At 36.6% G+C, this 17,135-nt stretch overlaps 1 protein-coding gene across 1 annotated transcript; it reads right to left on the bottom strand.

Moving 5' to 3' along the window:
- Window positions 1-4,972: 4,972 nt before the first annotated feature.
- Window positions 4,973-16,365, bottom strand: LOC123312237 (dual oxidase maturation factor 1-like). Its single transcript, XM_044896568.1, has 6 exons — window positions 16,167-16,365; window positions 15,217-15,274; window positions 12,737-12,973; window positions 8,700-9,065; window positions 6,697-6,816; window positions 4,973-5,257 (listed from the first exon to the last, which is right to left on the bottom strand). The coding sequence occupies exons 1-6, from the start codon at window positions 16,323-16,325 to the stop codon at window positions 5,043-5,045; spliced, it is 1,155 nt and encodes a 384-aa protein (XP_044752503.1). The 5' UTR covers window positions 16,326-16,365; the 3' UTR covers window positions 4,973-5,042.
- Window positions 16,366-17,135: the final 770 nt, after the last annotated feature.

Here is a 17,135-nt window from a genome sequence, read left to right as displayed (position 1 = left end):
AATTTCAATACATGGGTCCATATTTAATTGTAGATTGTTGATGGCGCAGTTGTGAGAATTTTTATTTTATTTTTTTAATCATCATAACATAATGACATTGAACCTAATATTTTGATATATTAGGTAGCACAATTACCTATCACTTAATCTAACTAACCTAACACATAGAATATTAACCTAAACCTTAGCCTAGATTTGTGTTTGAGTATTCCTTTCTCAAGTCCTTGCCGTCCCGTTAGTGCCAAGCCGATCCTTTAACTGTCGCCAATGTTCAGCCGAATCCGTCTCTATTCTGTCCACGTCTTACAGACGTGGATTCAAAAGATGTTCCAAGCTACGACGGACCCAATGAGGGCACTAGTGGAAATGATAGGCAAGTCCTTCTTCAGTATGACACCCAGCCTGATGAGATCATCGGCTGATGTCTTTGACCAAATTCCACACCAAGAAATTGTAACTGCTAAAGTTACGATGTTCTGTTTTCCATGGGCTGCCCTGATACAATCAGCTAGAGGGGCGTTATCTGTATAGCATTTGATTTTGTTCAAGTTGACCAGATCAAGATCAAGTTGGCCGTTTACTACCTGCGCATCAATTATTAGTGATGTTAGGCCCAACGTTGCCACTACGTCGGACTTACTTTTTTTTTTTTTTGGTGTAGCAGGGGGAAAATCTGCAAACAGACGAACACACCCTCTGCTGAGGGGGAACAGTGTGGGGATTCTCACTCTCTGAGCTCGAGACCCACTAAAAACCCTTAACTGCTTCTTCATAGGTTCCGGGCATTTTGCCTATTAACCAGTTGACTCTTATGGTTTCTGGACTCTCACACGATCATAGTCGTGTTGATAGTTGTATGCTGCCTATAGCTTTTATAGGTTAAGCTCTTCTTTGGTTACATTTAAATCCTTAACTGATCTCTCGGTCTTCGGTGGTAGGTTCTTGACCTTCTAGCTTCTTCTGTTGGATCGTAGTCGACTAATCTTCGTAGTTCCTCATTTGGATGTTGTTTGGCTTTGTCGAATATCCTTTCCGCCTTTCTCTTCATAAATTCTGTAACTGGTTCCCATTCCAAGTCCTTGTAGATTTGTTTGTTCCTAACAAACCAGGGTACGTCCATCGCCATTCTAAGGAGTTTATTCTCAGTGGCCTGTATTCTCTTGATGTGGGTCTTGGCTGCGAAGCCCCATGCCGCCGATCCATATGTGAGTTGTGGTCGCGCAATAGTTTTAATCATCGTCAACTTGATGTTCTTATTCATATGACTTCTTCTGCCTATGAGTGGATAAAGTTTACTCATTGCGGCTTTTGTTTTATCAACAGCACATTTGATGTGGTTTTTCCATGTAAGTCCTCTGTCAAGCGTCACTCCTAGGTATGTTGCTTCATTTTTCCATTCAACCTCTTGTCCATCAACTTCAAGGTTTTCTTCCATCCTCAATCTTCTCTTTTGCAGTAATATTGCTTGAGTCTTTCTTCCATTGATTTGGATTTTCCATTTGATGCACCATTTGAGTAATTCATCTATGGCTTCCTGCAGTCTCCGGTGTATGATCTCTGGGCGTCGATGTCTGAACGCTATTCCTGTGTCATCTGCGTACAAGGTGAGCATATTCCTAGCATTCTTCGGGATATCATAAACGTATATTACGTAAAGCAGAGGTCCAAGTACCGATCCTTGAGGCACTCCCGCTTCCAATTGTCTGGTTTGAGAGGTTGCTCCATCTATCTTCACATAAAAGTTTCTATTCCTCAGATAGTTCCTTATAATCTTGCATAGCTTGGTCGAATATCCTGCTTTTTTCATCTTGTAGATTAGGCCTTCGTGCCATACTCTATCAAAAGCTCTCTCGATATCCATCAGAACTAATCCTGTGGCCTGTTTGGTCTGCATTCCTTCGGTGACGTATTCTATGAGCCGTAGTAATTGGAGTTCAGTCGAGTGTTCTCGTCGAAATCCAAATTGTTCGGGTGGAATTATCTTCAACATTTCTGTTTCCCCATTCAGCCTTTTGGCGATAACCCTCTCGACGACTTTTCCTAGTGCTGATAGTAGGCTGATTGGTCTATAATTTTGAGGAAATTTCCGTTCCTTTCCAGGCTTGTTGAAAACTAGCATTTCTGCAGTTTTCCATCTCTTTGGGTAGTATTCGGTCCTCATCACTCCGTTTGTTATATTCGTCAAGGCTGCTATTCCTTTTCTAGGCAATTTCTTCAACATATAATTCGTTATCCTATCTTCTCCCGGTGCTTTCCGGTTTTTCAGTTTCATTATGATCTCTTTGATTTCTGTTGGTGAAGCCGGTTTTGGAATGATTTCGGTTTCCGGTGGTTCCATCATCAGTTCTTCGTTTGCCTCCACTTCTTCTTCTAGATCTTCATTGTCATCATCATTTCTGTAATTTATTCTGGCTTCTCTCTCAATTGTGTCGGCAAGTGCTTCGGCTTTTTCAAGTCTCGTATATACCATTCCGTTTGCTCCATGCAGTGGAGGTATAACTGTATGTTCTCGTCGTAAGCGTTTTTGCATTTTCCAAGCCGAGTGATCTATTGTATTCAGTTCCCTTAATCTCTGGTGCCATCTGTTATTACGCAGTTCTGTTAAAGCATTTTTCAATATCTGACTATGCTTATTCAGTTTCTTCTTGTCTTCTTCTCTTTTTGTTGTTCTGTAGATTTTCCTGAGTCTTCTGTTCTTTTTTATAAGTTCCTTTATATCCCTTGGCGTATCTCCATGTGAATGTTTCGGAATTGGTTTCCTTATTCTCTTGGTGCTTTCTTCATAGGCTTCTTTTATATGATTTTCCAATTTTTCAACTGCTTCATCTAATTCATCCTGGGTGTTTATTTGGGGAATTTCCCTGATTTTCTCCTGAAGTAAATTCTTATATTTCTCCCAGTCTGTGCGTTCTTTGGTTTGTGTCTCTTCTTCGTTTCTTGGGCCATGTCCCACTATGAATTCTATGGGATTGTGGTCTGAAGTTCCGTCTTCTATTGTATCAATGCTGATTTCTTCAGTGATGTCTTTCATTACGACAATGTCCAGTACATCGGGTAGTCCATTTACTCTTGGTATGTAGGTCGGTATATCAGGTCCTATCACAACTGCATTAAGTTTTTCAGCATAAATCTTCAGTCTTCTCCCGTTTGTATTTTCGGACTTACTCACATCTTCGGATGTATTAAAGGTGGGTTCTTCTTGCAACCTATTCGTGAGAACCTTGTGCAGAGTGCTTACTATTAGGGAGGGCATTGTAATAGGGCGGAAGAGGCTTATTGGTTCTAATGCTCCTTTCTTCTTTGGAAGAAGGACGGTTCTTGCGCGGCCAAGGTCCCTAGGCAGTTTCTCGAGCCACATCAAGATGATGCAGATCCTGGCCATTATCGCTCATTCGCTCGAGATACCTTCCGCATCGTGCCTGTTAATATACCATCTGGACCTGGAGCCGTTCTTTTTCTAGAGAGTCTAAGTCTGGTCATCAATGAGAGCAATGCGTAAGTTGAGCAATAATTATAATTTATGAATACAAGCAGAGCAAGAATATTATAAGTTAAATGAGAAGAGCAAGAATATTATATAATTAATAAGAGAAGAGTAAGAATATTATAAGTATTGCGAGTAACGTTGGTCTTGAAGAATGCAAAATTCATCAATAAATACAACATTTACAGAGACAGACTTCTCACAAGTAAGCACGATTAGAACGTCCATCAGAACAATAGAAGATATAATTGATAAATTATGAGATGTGCAAAACGAGAGTACTAATGAGGGAAATCACTAATCGTTGGTTTCGAAAAGAGTAGAAGGCTTGAAAACTAACATGTATATGGAGCACGATGAATGAATATGAGAATGTATTAATGAGAGTACAAAGAACAACGATTAGATCATACCAATAATTGAGAGTGTACATGATTATACCACCTTTCAGGGTGGAACCAGGACAAGAGACTGTCGACCAGTATCATGGCTAACCAGTTACAGTTGAACCATATTTTAGAAGTGCACATCGCGTTCTGAAGGAAAACTACTAAATCCAGGGTCCACCCTAGATAACAAGAAGATTAATTCATCTGAAACTCCACATCAGTAATTAGTCATATGTAATTTAGAGGTTAACGAAGAGAAATGAAATAAACTGATTCAAATAAAAGAGTTGATCATGAAAAGACAATAAATCAGTATTCATTATCAATGAGAAAGACGTGAGAAGAATTCAATTCTGGTGCTACATACCTATTTCCTTGTAAGAAAATCTAGGGAGGTCTGAAAATCTATGTAAATTATAAAATATCATAAAATACATAATCTTGAGAAGACATTTAATCGAGTGGTCTCGTGTGAATATATCAATTGAGCAGAACTAGTCAAAACCATGAATATGTTTGAAGATTCTGAAATAATCTTGCACGTGGACTCATTTCATAAGAATGAAAAGAAGATGAAAATGGTTAAATTAATAATTTTGAGAAGACTATGAGTATGTTACCTTTTGATTTGAACAAATTAGCACCAGAATTGACTGAGAAGTAAATATATTACTTTGATGAGATGAACAGTTGAAGATGTGTTAAAATAATTTAAATGAGACAATGAAAAAATACTTCTACACAGTTAACAAAGAGAATGATACGAGAATGTGCAGTTTTCCACTTCGGAAAACACTGAGAGTGGGGCTGCTGCTTCGGTCAATTAGCGTACCGCAGATTTAGGGAACTATACGTGGCCATCCGGAGCTGGTCAAAAACGTCAACAAGGAAAAGATCGTAGTAGTACCTAGTATGACTCGATATTGTATTGTTCAATGTTGTTCAATATTATTGAATAACCATCTGATACATCCGCTAGGTATCTTATGAATATTGTGAGCTGTTTATGAAAGTTCGCAACATTCGTTCCTTCAGAATCAAAGTTTTTTGGATATGGTAGGTTTAATTTTCTGGGTAGGTAAGTATATGAAACATCGAATTCTCTCAAAATTTATTCTTAGTAAATCCATCTTGCAAATTCTAAGAGAAGCATGAAATAAACGATAAATTCAGACTACTTGATTCATCAAGTGCTTAGGTTTCTTCTCCCTGGGTACAGGAGGTGGTAAAGGAGCATTCTGTCTATAACGTACGGTGCCTCGTTTTTTGTAAACTGGAATATATTCAACTTTATCCTCTTCCTCTTCTTCTTGTTGAGCCATAGGTATTAAAGGTATATCATTCTTAACTTCTTTATGCCTCAGAACCGATTCTTCTTCTGGGGCTAAAACGAAAAATTTTAGTTGATTCTATAATGACCTAATAATATAAGAGCTTTTCGATTTGACGTGATTAGTAAGTTTTTTAAAATCTTTGAAGAATTTTTCTCTGCGGCTATCAGTGTAAGGTACGAAAGAAAATGGATATGGATAAATATAGCTAAATAAGCTGACCAATAAAATTTAAAACAAATAGGATGTCGACTGAAATTACTAGAGGCGAAAAATTGGAGTATCAAGTCGTATTCAAGCTGATATCTGTAGGTACTCGAATTTTGAAATTGTAAAAACGACACTACGAGGATGTACTGATATCTAGTTAGCCTAGACCAGTCCCAAGCATAAAAAAATATTGCGTTACCATAGCAACGAACAATAACTCATTAGAACTGTCAGTGTGAAGTTTGAGGTTAATAATGTTTGAATTTTGACCAAAAGCATGCAAGGGTAGAAGCATCGCGTTCGATCTGTGTTCGATTTGAAAACGATGTAGACTTCTTAAACCGAATTGTTACTATGGATGAGACTTGGGTACATTCCTACGATCCAGAAACAAAGCAACAATCGATGGAATGGCGGCACTCTGGTTCTCCATGACCTAAGAAGTTTCGTGTCCAAAAATCTGCTGGAAAAGTTCTTGCTTCTGTTTTTTTGGATTACCATGGAGTAATCATGACTGATTTTTTGAATGAGGGTAGAACAATAACAGGAGATTACTATTCGACACTACTGACCACTCTACGGGAAAAAATTAAAGAGAAAAGACGCGGAAAGCTATCCAAAGGTGATTTGTTTTTGCAGGACAACGCCCCTGCAGACAAATCTCATGTATCTCTCTCTGTGTCAACATGTTGCCATGCAAAAAATTCGTGATTTAGGGTTTGAATTACTAGAACACCCCCCTTATTCACCAGATTTGGCTCCATCTGACTATCATCCCTTTCCTCAACTGAAAAAAAGTTTAAAAGGTCGTAAATTTTCTTCCAACGAGGAGGTAATAAAAGCTGTGGAGGTCTGGTTTGCAGAGCAAGAAGGTCTAGAGACGTTGCAGGTTTGCTGTAATAAATGTATCCAATAAAGAGGAGAATATTTTGAATAATAAAATATTTTGACATTGAAATTTTGTTGTGTTCTATAGTAGGCTAATCATTTTTCAATATATCCTCGTAATTATGGAAAGAAGACTCGGAAAATCATCAAAGTTTGTTTTTGCAAGACAATTCTCCTCAACATTGATTGTATGTTGCTATACCTAGGTACAATCGTAATCTATTTTTTTTTCCTGAACAATTGATATTTTATTTTACGGGTTTATCACTTTTTAATTCTTGTCATCTCTTTTGTTATAAAATTTGCGACGTTGCATGACTTGAGCGTGGACATTATTTATCAATCTGTATTTTTTATGAATGTAGAGAAAGACACAGTATTTCATTGTACTTACTCAAGTATGATATCTCATCGAAACTCGTCAATGGATCAACGTCGAAATATGTATATAGGTAGTGGTCGTATCTTTGATCCATTACGATTATTATAACTGCACAAATAACGCATAAAATACCTAAAAAATAAAATATAATATAAGACAAAAAAGAATTGAATATTTATGGATAAAAGGGATGAAGGATTTCAAGTCAACAAATAAAATTGTAATAATTTATACTAAAAACCAATAGATTGAGGTTTTAGATATCCTGTGATAAAGGCAATATGTATGTATATAATATCACTTATCGGTTTCTGACTATGTCTACGCGAAGAGATAGAGAGCCTTTGAGTATTTCTGAACGCTTCTGGTGTTTTGGTTTCGATTGAAACAGTTCGTCTAAAACATCAAGACGTTTATCTACATTCTGGAGGACTCTTGAGAAAGATTCCACTAGCTCAAAATAGTATGCGAATTCGATTGAAATGAGCCAATGTGAATTGGAACTTGGGACGATCATTGAAGGTCTGCTTTGTTCACTGATGAGCCGAAATATAAACTGTTTTCGAATAGTTGGCGCAATCATCGCTGGGCACACAACCCATAAGGACAACATAATATGAGGGGTTCAGAGCTGAAGTGAACCAAGTCCATTCAGCCTAGTTTTGAGATGAATGGTTTAGAAGTTGTTTATCACCAAATTAATTCAAAAGTGACTTCTTTAGATTTTAAAAGTTTAGAATGTAAGCATATACTTACATAAGAATAATAATAAATAAAGAAGTCACTTTTGAATTAATTGGTGTTAAACAACTTCTAAGCCATTCATCTCAAAACTAGGCGGGATGGACTGGTTTCACTTCACTTTTTCGAACCCAAGATCTCACCCACGTCTTTCAGTTTTCTGATCATGACCATTACGTATAGGGAGTCCAGGAGAGTTGAACCGCTTTTCACTCTGAAGTCACTTAAGTTGTATCTGTAAATGGTAGCAACTCATTTTTTGCGTGAAGATATCATGCCCAAATAGGTAACGATAAATAATAGTAGAGTGATGGTGAGTGAACATTTTGAGTACAGCAATTCTGTTTTTAGGAATCGAAAACTGACTCATGTCTGAGTTGAACAAGGGGCGAGAGAGACTTGACCATAAGTTTGTTTATCAGAAAAAACATCGAAAAGAGACAATTTCCAATGACCAACAATTGTCTATGTTAAGGTTTTCATCATCAGATGTATCAGCGTATGAAATACATATTTTCTATTTCAGAGTCACTCATCTCACTTATTTCCGAGATGTTTTTTACTTTTTTGAACCTTTGTATATTTTTTATAGTTATTTCCATTAGTCAATTTTCTTTTTTTGAAGAAAACTATTATCTAAACTCAGTGCGGAGAATTTGGACCACTGATTATGTCTCCCGACCATAGCATGGGTCAAGTCTTCCGCACTCCCTTTTCGTCTATTCAACGGATGTTTTCTTGAAACTGTTACTACTATTATTAAAAAATCGCTCATCGTTAGTAAAACAATATAAATAAATGAAAGCAAAGAAACTAAATAACACTAAGTACCTATTTTTTCAGTTTTTCAGTTTTCAGACAGTGTAACAAACAAAAATTTCTTACTTCCTAACAACAAAATCACGTTCAACCCTCTCACTCCCGAATTGTTGTGATGGCGGCCAAAATGGAGCCGCCACTAGTTGTGCCTTGTTACGAGTATATCGCAAGCTATTTACGATACCGGTAGCGCGAAATTTGACTTGAAATATTCGAGGTGGTTCAAGTCTCGTACCTGAGCAAGTCTCCGGACTCCCCCTACTACTCAAAGTTTTGAATTTCTTTCCGGAATATTTTGTACACCGATTTGTTGATCTGTTCTATGTCGAAGAAAAATCTGAAATTGGTTAGATAAAAAAGAATGTGAATGTAGTATATGAAAAACGTATATCCTTGCTAGAGCTGTGCACTTATCAAAATTGTGAAATTCCTTCATCCCGGAGAAAGTAGTTTACCATTGAAAAATGTTATCCAGAAAGAACTTCCGAAGCTAGTTCTCAAATCTGCGCCATCGAAAGGGATGAACAGAGGGCTTGGGTTTTTAACAACAACCCAGATGAAATTCGCAGCCAACTGCAGAATCCCAGTCATTCCCAAGCAGTATCCGCCATAAACGATGACAGATCTGAACAGTATTAGTGCCAGTATCCAAGTAGCAAATGCACTCCACATCAAAATATGGCAGTACCACCCTGAAGTTCTATAAAATCTTCCATAACGAAATCCCTCACCATCTATAACGAAATAATCCACTATCCATAAAATTGGCGTTGGAACTCCACGCAACTGAGCAGCTCTGAACTCTTGCTGTAATCGGCCAGCTAAAAAATATTAAAATTGTTATTCTATATTGTCCAAAAGTCCAAAATTGCTTGATTTTGGCTATTTCTCGTACTTAAAGGTAGATAGACTGAAATACTGTCTCTAATTCTTATATCCAGGAAACTTGGACCTCGTATCGAAGTGTCGTTTGAGTCTGTGGAGGATGAGGTAAACGTAGTAGGTACCTAATCTTATTTTCAAAATGTTCTTTCTATGGTTAAAAGATTGGAAGATGTATGAGGCTGAGGCAACCAATCAATTCGATTGTCTTCTAAACGATTCATTCCGGCTACATGTGGTCGTGCATTATCTCCTCATATAATGTATACAGAGTGGTCCAACGAAAACTTAACACCTTGATTCTTCCACTTTTCAATGAAAATGTGTAAAATCGCTCGGAGTCAATTTCTGATTCGAGGGGGAACAACTTTTCTGCTTTTTTCATCCCTGTAACTTCAACGCCCTAAAGGGGGTGAGCAGAAAACCTTCATTTTGAATAAGGATGAAGGGTGTTGCGATAACTAATTTTGAAAATCGTATCGAGTACTATCTGACCTTAAAATTTCTGATATCGATTAAAATTCAATCTGGGAGGACTCTGCATCATCTGAAACTCTTTAGGGGTTTCACCCCCAGTCTCTGAAACAAAATCAATTAAAAAATTGAAATAATTGAATTGCTCCTGTGTGAATTCTTGCACTAATTCGTCATGAGCAAATCAGATAGAAAAACTTTAAAATGATAACTTCGTAACGTTTCGGAGTCTATATCAGACTCCTTCATCAGACGAATTCTTGAAAAAATCTTCTGAATTGTAGTTTCTCAATCGACATCAATTTGTTAATACATGAAGACGTTGAGACATTTAATTTCGCTTCAGAGTACCTATCGATAATGAAATAATAGCGAAAATCGTGAAAGAGGCAATGAGAAATGTATCTTACGATACATTTCAAAGGTATCAGTAGTTATGTTGTTAATTTTTTGTCTAAGAAGTATTAATTTTTTTACAAAAGAGTAGACGGATCATGTTTTTGATTTCCTTTATAGTATATCGGGAATTTTTAAGAACGTTACAAGTGTGTGAAACCGATTGTAAATTTTTATGGAATTAAAATGGTGAATTCCGTAGAAGAAAGGGTGAAAATGACTCTGCTCGAACAACAGAGGCCTTATTTAACGAACGACTTCTTGTAAAAAATGTATCCGTTGCTTACGCAGTGTAAATGGTTGCTAAATTTGACGCTATAGTGATTCATTCGGAAACAAAAAGGGGGCGCATTAAAGAGACGAAGCGAGTGACATGGCTGTCGTAGGTCATGTAGCAATGAATCCGACCTTTTACCAAAGGTCACTGTCCAAGTACTCTAGGGAATTGTTGGATGTATCTGGTGTTTCACGCACAACAATCATGAGAATCCTTGAACAACATAAAGTCCATACTTATTAGAAACGATTGGTTCAGGAACTGAATGAAGATGTTCCCGATCGCAGCCTGCAGTTCTGTGAAGTGGTCCCTGAAATGATTTACGGTAATCAATTCATTCATTCATTGCTGTATCTCGTTACCGAGAATAAATCTACAAAAAGACTCAAAAAAACTATCGTTGCGAACAGACTTATAATTTCTTAGGGCTAATTGTGACTGTGTGCTCTCCTGTGACTGAAAAGACCCAACCGTGACCTACAGATCCTTCCACACTCCGGGTATGGATAGTCACCAAGAGGATCTGGCCGCCGCTGTATCCTTCTCGAGTCTTCATTATAACTGCCTCCTCTGTGACCTGCCTAACGCTAGTTGTTCCCAGTTATGATTGGCATTAACTGATTTTAGGGATTGATGTAGTACCTATATCCTTAAACCACTTATACTGGCCTTCTGGTTTGCGAGCTCCCTCTGTGAATTCGCCATACAGAGCTATTTTGGGGAGTCTTGTGTCTTGCATCCTCAGAATGTAGCCGCTCCATCTGAGTCGGTCCTTTGTTACTTGAGTCACAATTGTTATACAACTCGCGCGTTGCTAGACTTCTTCATTTGAAACTTTGTGGAATCATCTGCTTATGTGCATTATTTGTCTTAAATGACGTTCTTGCGTTTGTTCAAGCTGTTTAATAGGTCGCCTGTAGGGCGTCCAGCTTTCGCTTCCGTAAAGAAGCGTTGGGAGGATCACTGCCTTGCAAACAGCTGTCTTGGTCTTCAGATTGAGGTCGTGATTTTGAAATACTCTGTCCTTTAGCTTTCATAATGCCCATGAGGCCGAATTGATACGGTTGTGTATTTCCGTGTCTAGGTTAGCCCTTGTATTAATGAAGCTTACCAAGTATTTGAACTGCTCGACCTGTTCTAGAGTTTCATCCCCCAGGCTGATATCTGTTTGAAGGCTTTCTGGTGAACTTACCAGGATTTTCGTTTTGTCAATTAGTCTAAGGCCTAAAGCTTCGTATATATGTTTATAGGTGTCCAACATTATCTGTTTATCCTCTGGGCTGCTAGCGATAAGTGCGCAATCGTCTGCATATTGAAGTTATGTGATAAACTTTGTACGGGTTTTTGCAAATCTGAATCTTATTCCAACACCTCTCACAGGCATGCTCATTTCAGCAATTATCGAGACAGCTATGGCGAAAATATTGAACAGTAATCAAAACTACATGTTGGATATCTATTTTTCGGACGAGTGTTCATTTTACCTTAACAATATTGTAAACCCGCATAACTGTCGGTATTGGTCAGATGAAAATCCAAGATTATTTCGGACCACCTCATTTATTTCAACCGGTACGTCAGTTTTAAGATGAAAATTTTCCTCACGCCTTGATTAATTAAAGAAAGGGACATATTGAGTGGCCACCTAGATCACCTGATCTGGCTCCACTGGACTTTTTTCTATGGGGGTAACCTGGAATCCAAGATTTACGCTACCCTGCCTGAGTCACTGGATGATTTGCGGATCATTAATGAATGCCGTCAAATTACACCAGAAATCTTGAGTTATGTACGTGAACGTTTTCAGCCAAACCATAAATTACTGCACTCAAGTGAATTATGCCTATTTCCAGCATTTAATAAACTAATCACAAAAGACAAAAGTAAGTACTTTTCTACTATTTTACCTGTCATTGCGTTATCGATTGAAATTTTGAAGGGAAATTTCAGGATCATATAGTACTCGATAAGATCTTTAACATGAGATATCGCTACACCTCTCGTCAACTTTTTAATAAAATAAATAAAGCGAGGTAAAAAATATATGTAACCAAACATTTCAACATAATTTTTTAGAGGCCTTCGAAGGACCATTCAAAAGATATAATTTTAGCATAGTCAAATATTTGATGCATCTCTCTGCTGACAATTAATAATTAGCAAAGAAGTTCATTACTTTTTTTGATTCTGAATTTTTCGATTACATACAGAAAATTCTCATCTCTTATTATATTATTATTATATACAGAATCCTATGCAATAATAGATATTCCTGTTTCGTCTTTACTAAAGTTATTTTAAATGCATATATGTACCTATGTGTCCAGCATTTATGAAATTGAATTTTTTTCAACTTGCTAACTAAAAATGATAGACCTCAATAGATCCGAAACATAAAATTCAACATTTTCATACGCAAAATGGTTCGTTTTAGAAGAAGAAGAATGAAAGATATTCGCTTACCAAATGGTCCAAAGCCCAAATTTCCCTGGTCCCATGTCCATGTGAATCTTTCATTGTAATCAATTATTTCACCCTTCAATTCTGAACTATGATTCGAAGTGCTCCTCAAAGTTATATTCACACTTCTGAGTCCGATATGGACACCTATTGTGGCATTGATTTCTGCTGCATTTCCTGCTTTGTAAGGCGTCTTAGCATTCACCACGGCTTTTTCCCAATTTTGCCCGAAGTTTCCTACTTAAAACGAAAATGTTCTCATTAAGTGCTCAAAGAAGAATGGCATATTTTTTCATTCATCGAATGCTTTCCCCTTAGAACTTAAAGAACAACAACAGATGATGAGATGCAGTGTTATCGGACTGTGTATACATATATACTATTAAATAATATAATATTGCATCATAATGATTTCAATAAACAATAACAAAAATATTTTGACGATGACGAACAAATATCAAGAATAGCGAATAACACGCTTTCAAAAAAACTTGTCAATTAGGGTATGGAAATTTGAAGGTTGTTATTCTGTAGAAAAATCAGGTGTTAATTCTGAGGAGCGTGGTTCTTAGAAATAATCTATGAGCTGTTGCCTCATTAAATTTAAAATCATATTTCCATCCTTATACTTTTAAAAGAAGATCTCACTCACTTCCAACTAGATGGAGCTTTTATTCAGTGAGGGGATGGCTCACTGATCATTTCTAAGACTAATATATTGGTGGAAGAGAGCCAATTGAACCACTCTCCTCAGACTTACCCTTAGATTTTTTTCTCTGGGGACATTCAAAGTCGGTTGTCTATAGTATAAAATGTATCCCCGAGATGTAGAAGAATTGAAAGTAAGAATACGCATAGCATGCCGAGAATTTCAAGTTGATGTTTTCGAAAACGTTAGGGCGGAATTTAAAATCACGTTATATTTTTGTTTACAAAACAATGCACAACAAATTTCCCATTATGTTCATGTATCATTTTCGGTACTAACAAAATGGTCAAGTTTATGGAATTTTTGAAAAAACATTCGAATTACCCTTAAAACAAGTGTCACTCAAAAACCCATTCAAGAGTTTAGGGGTTGCTGTCATCACGCCCTCAGAGTTGGACACAAATGGATTGGAACAAACCGTAAAAAATATCCTACGAGCCAAAGTTTCTTTTTGCATTTTTTTTTATTATGCATGTTGGCCGAGATATTAAGGGTGGTAGGTACCTTTTCAAATTGACCCACTTTTAAAGGGTAGTAGGTACATTTAAACTATCGAAGAATCCATTGAACTTCACCATCACCGATGCTTATGTGTTTGACCAATGAATGAATATTAATTAACAATTAGTAAATGCTCAATGGTCTTATCACTGTGATATCGACAGTCAATCATCCACTATGGAGTCAATTTAATGCTGAGTTACTAAGAACTAATACCTGAGTAAGGGACCACTCTAAATGGCAGAAGGCGTACACATGTTAGCCAGAGACTCTATGGTATTAGCCTTGTTTTTATAACCCTATAAACAAGTCTATAAACAAGGGTATTAGTTCTCAGTTACTCTGCATAAACTCACCATTAGACGCCTTTAGTTCCAGTGAGTTGAAGCGATTGAAGATTGACTCAGTGGAGTATCTATCTTCAAGTTAATATAGAAAAGTTATAGGTTTCCTTAAAAGCTTTATTTAGTTCACTGCCTGGAGCAGGCACGTGGCATTGTTTGGCACAATATACTTAATACCTAAGCAAATGTATAGGAACAGTGCATACATCTGCACTGAGGAAAGCGATTTAGTCCGAAACCATCGTTGGAAAATGAGGTGCACGATGCAGAGTTTCGATTTTGGGTCAGCTTGATATACGGGGTGATTCATAACTATTGGGACATAGGCTAAGGGCAGATTGTTTGGACCAAAATATGGCGATAGGACCAAATATACCTCAATTAAATATTGCTGTGGAAAAAGACTGAGGGCGTTAAAGTTGATTTTTTTTTTCGTTTTTTGCTAATAATTTCATTGTATATTTTTTCATCCGTTTTTAAGAAAAACACAATTGAATAGTTCAGAGAATCGGAAGGGTATTTGAAGTAACGATTTATTTATTTTATTTATTTATTTCGACGATAAAGCATAATTAAAAACAATGTAACATAAAAAGAATTAACTTAAATTAAATGTTCTACGTGGCCTCCTCCGACTTCTATGCCTTTTCTATAATTCTTTTAATAAAGGACTTTCGAACTTCGAAGAAAAAATTATTTTGTCCCCTTGTATAAAATTCAACTTTAATGCCCTCTATCTTTTTCCACAGCAATATTTTATTGAAGTATATTTGGTCCTATCGCCATATTTTGGTCCAAACAATCTGTCCTTAGCAATAGTTCTGAATCACCCTGTAGAACTAAAAATTGTTCGGACGAAATGAGAGAGAATAATGGGATTATGATATAATATACAATCGAATGCTTCGTTTAATCCCTCCAGTACTTACATAAGATGAGTAATCCAATGAGCAGCTGTATAAAAATTCTCGAATATGCAAAAATGTTCTGAAAAATACATAATTTTTTATTAGGTAGTCGTTTACAATGTTAGAACACGAATAAAAGCCATCATCATCTAAGTCAATATTGTCAATGAACCTCACAAACAGTCATATCAATTATTGAAGTAGCACACTATTTTCCGATACCGACTAACTTAAGAGCTTGAAGAAACGATACAGCAAAGCAAAGAATTTTTGGTTAGGTAAGTGAGGCGCTCCATAGCTCAGTGCCTTAGCCTTAGAGCATTGTTCTAGGATCTCTAGATACCCAACTTGATCCCGGAGCTAGAGAAGAATTTTTTAGTAGAAATGGTATGGGCTACTCTTCACTATTGGATTATGTAATGATAATTAATAGTGCTCTACCTACGGCGGCATTAGGACCAAGTAATAAAGCCTACAACTAGTTCTCCAAAACACGCATAAAGAGCTTCAGAGAGGTACCACCTAGGTATATAGAGTAATCAGGATGATGATACATAAGGAAAAAGTATAATCACGTTATGCTGTATTATTTTTTTCAATATTGAATTGATGTGGCCGATATTTGAAGAAAATCCATAATAAAACTATGAAACTGTTGATGATGTTGACGAAGATACGTTTTTCCACCACTACATGTGTTCTACTATCAGCTGAAGAAGCTATCGTGATATACAGGGTGAGCCTCTGACTCGAACAAATATTTTACCAGTAGTTAGGTACCTATATTCTTGATGAATTAAATTGAATAAAATCCTTTTCTAAGCAATTGATGGTATATTTTTGTACGAATTGAATTATTCACATCAGTATGTACCTAAAAATTTTTCAAGTCCTACTGAATTTCTCAGTGAGGAAATTTTTGATGAAACATTAGGTTATTCGGGTTGCATTTCAATTCCTTCAATGCTTACCGCTTTTTTATCTGTAGACGGTAAAGAAATCGCAAAACAGAACATCAGCATCAAAAACACTATTATTATACCCAATTCTATGGTATCGAAGTGCACTGCACTAGCATTTGGAGGGTATTGAGTGGGGAAACCCTCAGATCTTCCCAAACTGAACCACATGCTCTGCTAACTTTGCTTACCAAGACGAAACTGGCCATTCTTTTATCAAATTCAGAAACTTCCTCTGCATTCGATAAGACTGTGGGATTTTGTCATCATTATACGTTACGGTGTGATTCACTGTCTAATGTAGCTATATGAAAAGAGATCCGAATGAATTCGACTGATTGATATAACAAAATTCAGCCTGGCGAAGTATTCAAGCTATCTTGAACTCTATCATACAGAGTGCCCAAACGAAATCCAGCCAAACCCGATATTTCTCATATTATGATTACTGGTGATATTGAGGAAATATGTTCATTAATGTTCTTTGTAGGACACATATTCTGGTACTCGAAAGTCTTAAAACATGGGCTCTACAACCCCAAGAATTTGAATTGGGAACAAGTCGAGTGGTACCTCACTTTAAAGATCTTTTTCAGAAACGTCCGTTTCGAGTTTATCAATGTCATTTAAGATTTCAAATATGTCCAGTTCTCCAGAAACGTCTTATACGTACTCGAACTTGGGACGCCCTGTATAGTATAACTCGAAGGATTAAAGAATGTGATATTCATGGGTAAAATACATTTTAATCTAGAAGCCCCGGTCAAATTTAAAAAAAATTCTCAATTTTAATATGAAATAATTCAAGAATATTCCGAAGGCTTTAAAGCTAATGGAACTGCTCGTGGTAGTTCTTTTTATTACTTTTATCCACAACGGACAAAGTTGAATGAAAATATACAATGTAGTGCTTTGATTCTTGATTTATTAGGTTTGCATAATTAGAATCACTATAAATTTATATACAGAGCGAGTACAAAG

This window comes from Coccinella septempunctata, chromosome 1 (genome assembly GCF_907165205.1).
Source record: "Coccinella septempunctata chromosome 1, icCocSept1.1, whole genome shotgun sequence".
Lineage (NCBI taxonomy): Eukaryota > Metazoa > Arthropoda > Insecta > Coleoptera > Coccinellidae > Coccinella > Coccinella septempunctata.
This window is presented reverse-complemented; position numbering and strand designations above follow the sequence as displayed.

Coding starts and splice junctions, on each gene's coding strand:
- LOC123312237 (XM_044896568.1), bottom strand. CDS start 16,325: ATGTGGTTCAGTTTGGGAAGATCTGAGGGTTTCCCCACTCAATACCCT. Junction 15,275..16,166: donor CGTCTACAGATAAAAAAGCG/GTAAGCATTGAA, acceptor TGTATTTTTCAG/AACATTTTTGCATATTCGAG. Junction 12,974..15,216: donor CATTGGATTACTCATCTTAT/GTAAGTACTGGA, acceptor TTTCGTTTTAAG/TAGGAAACTTCGGGCAAAAT.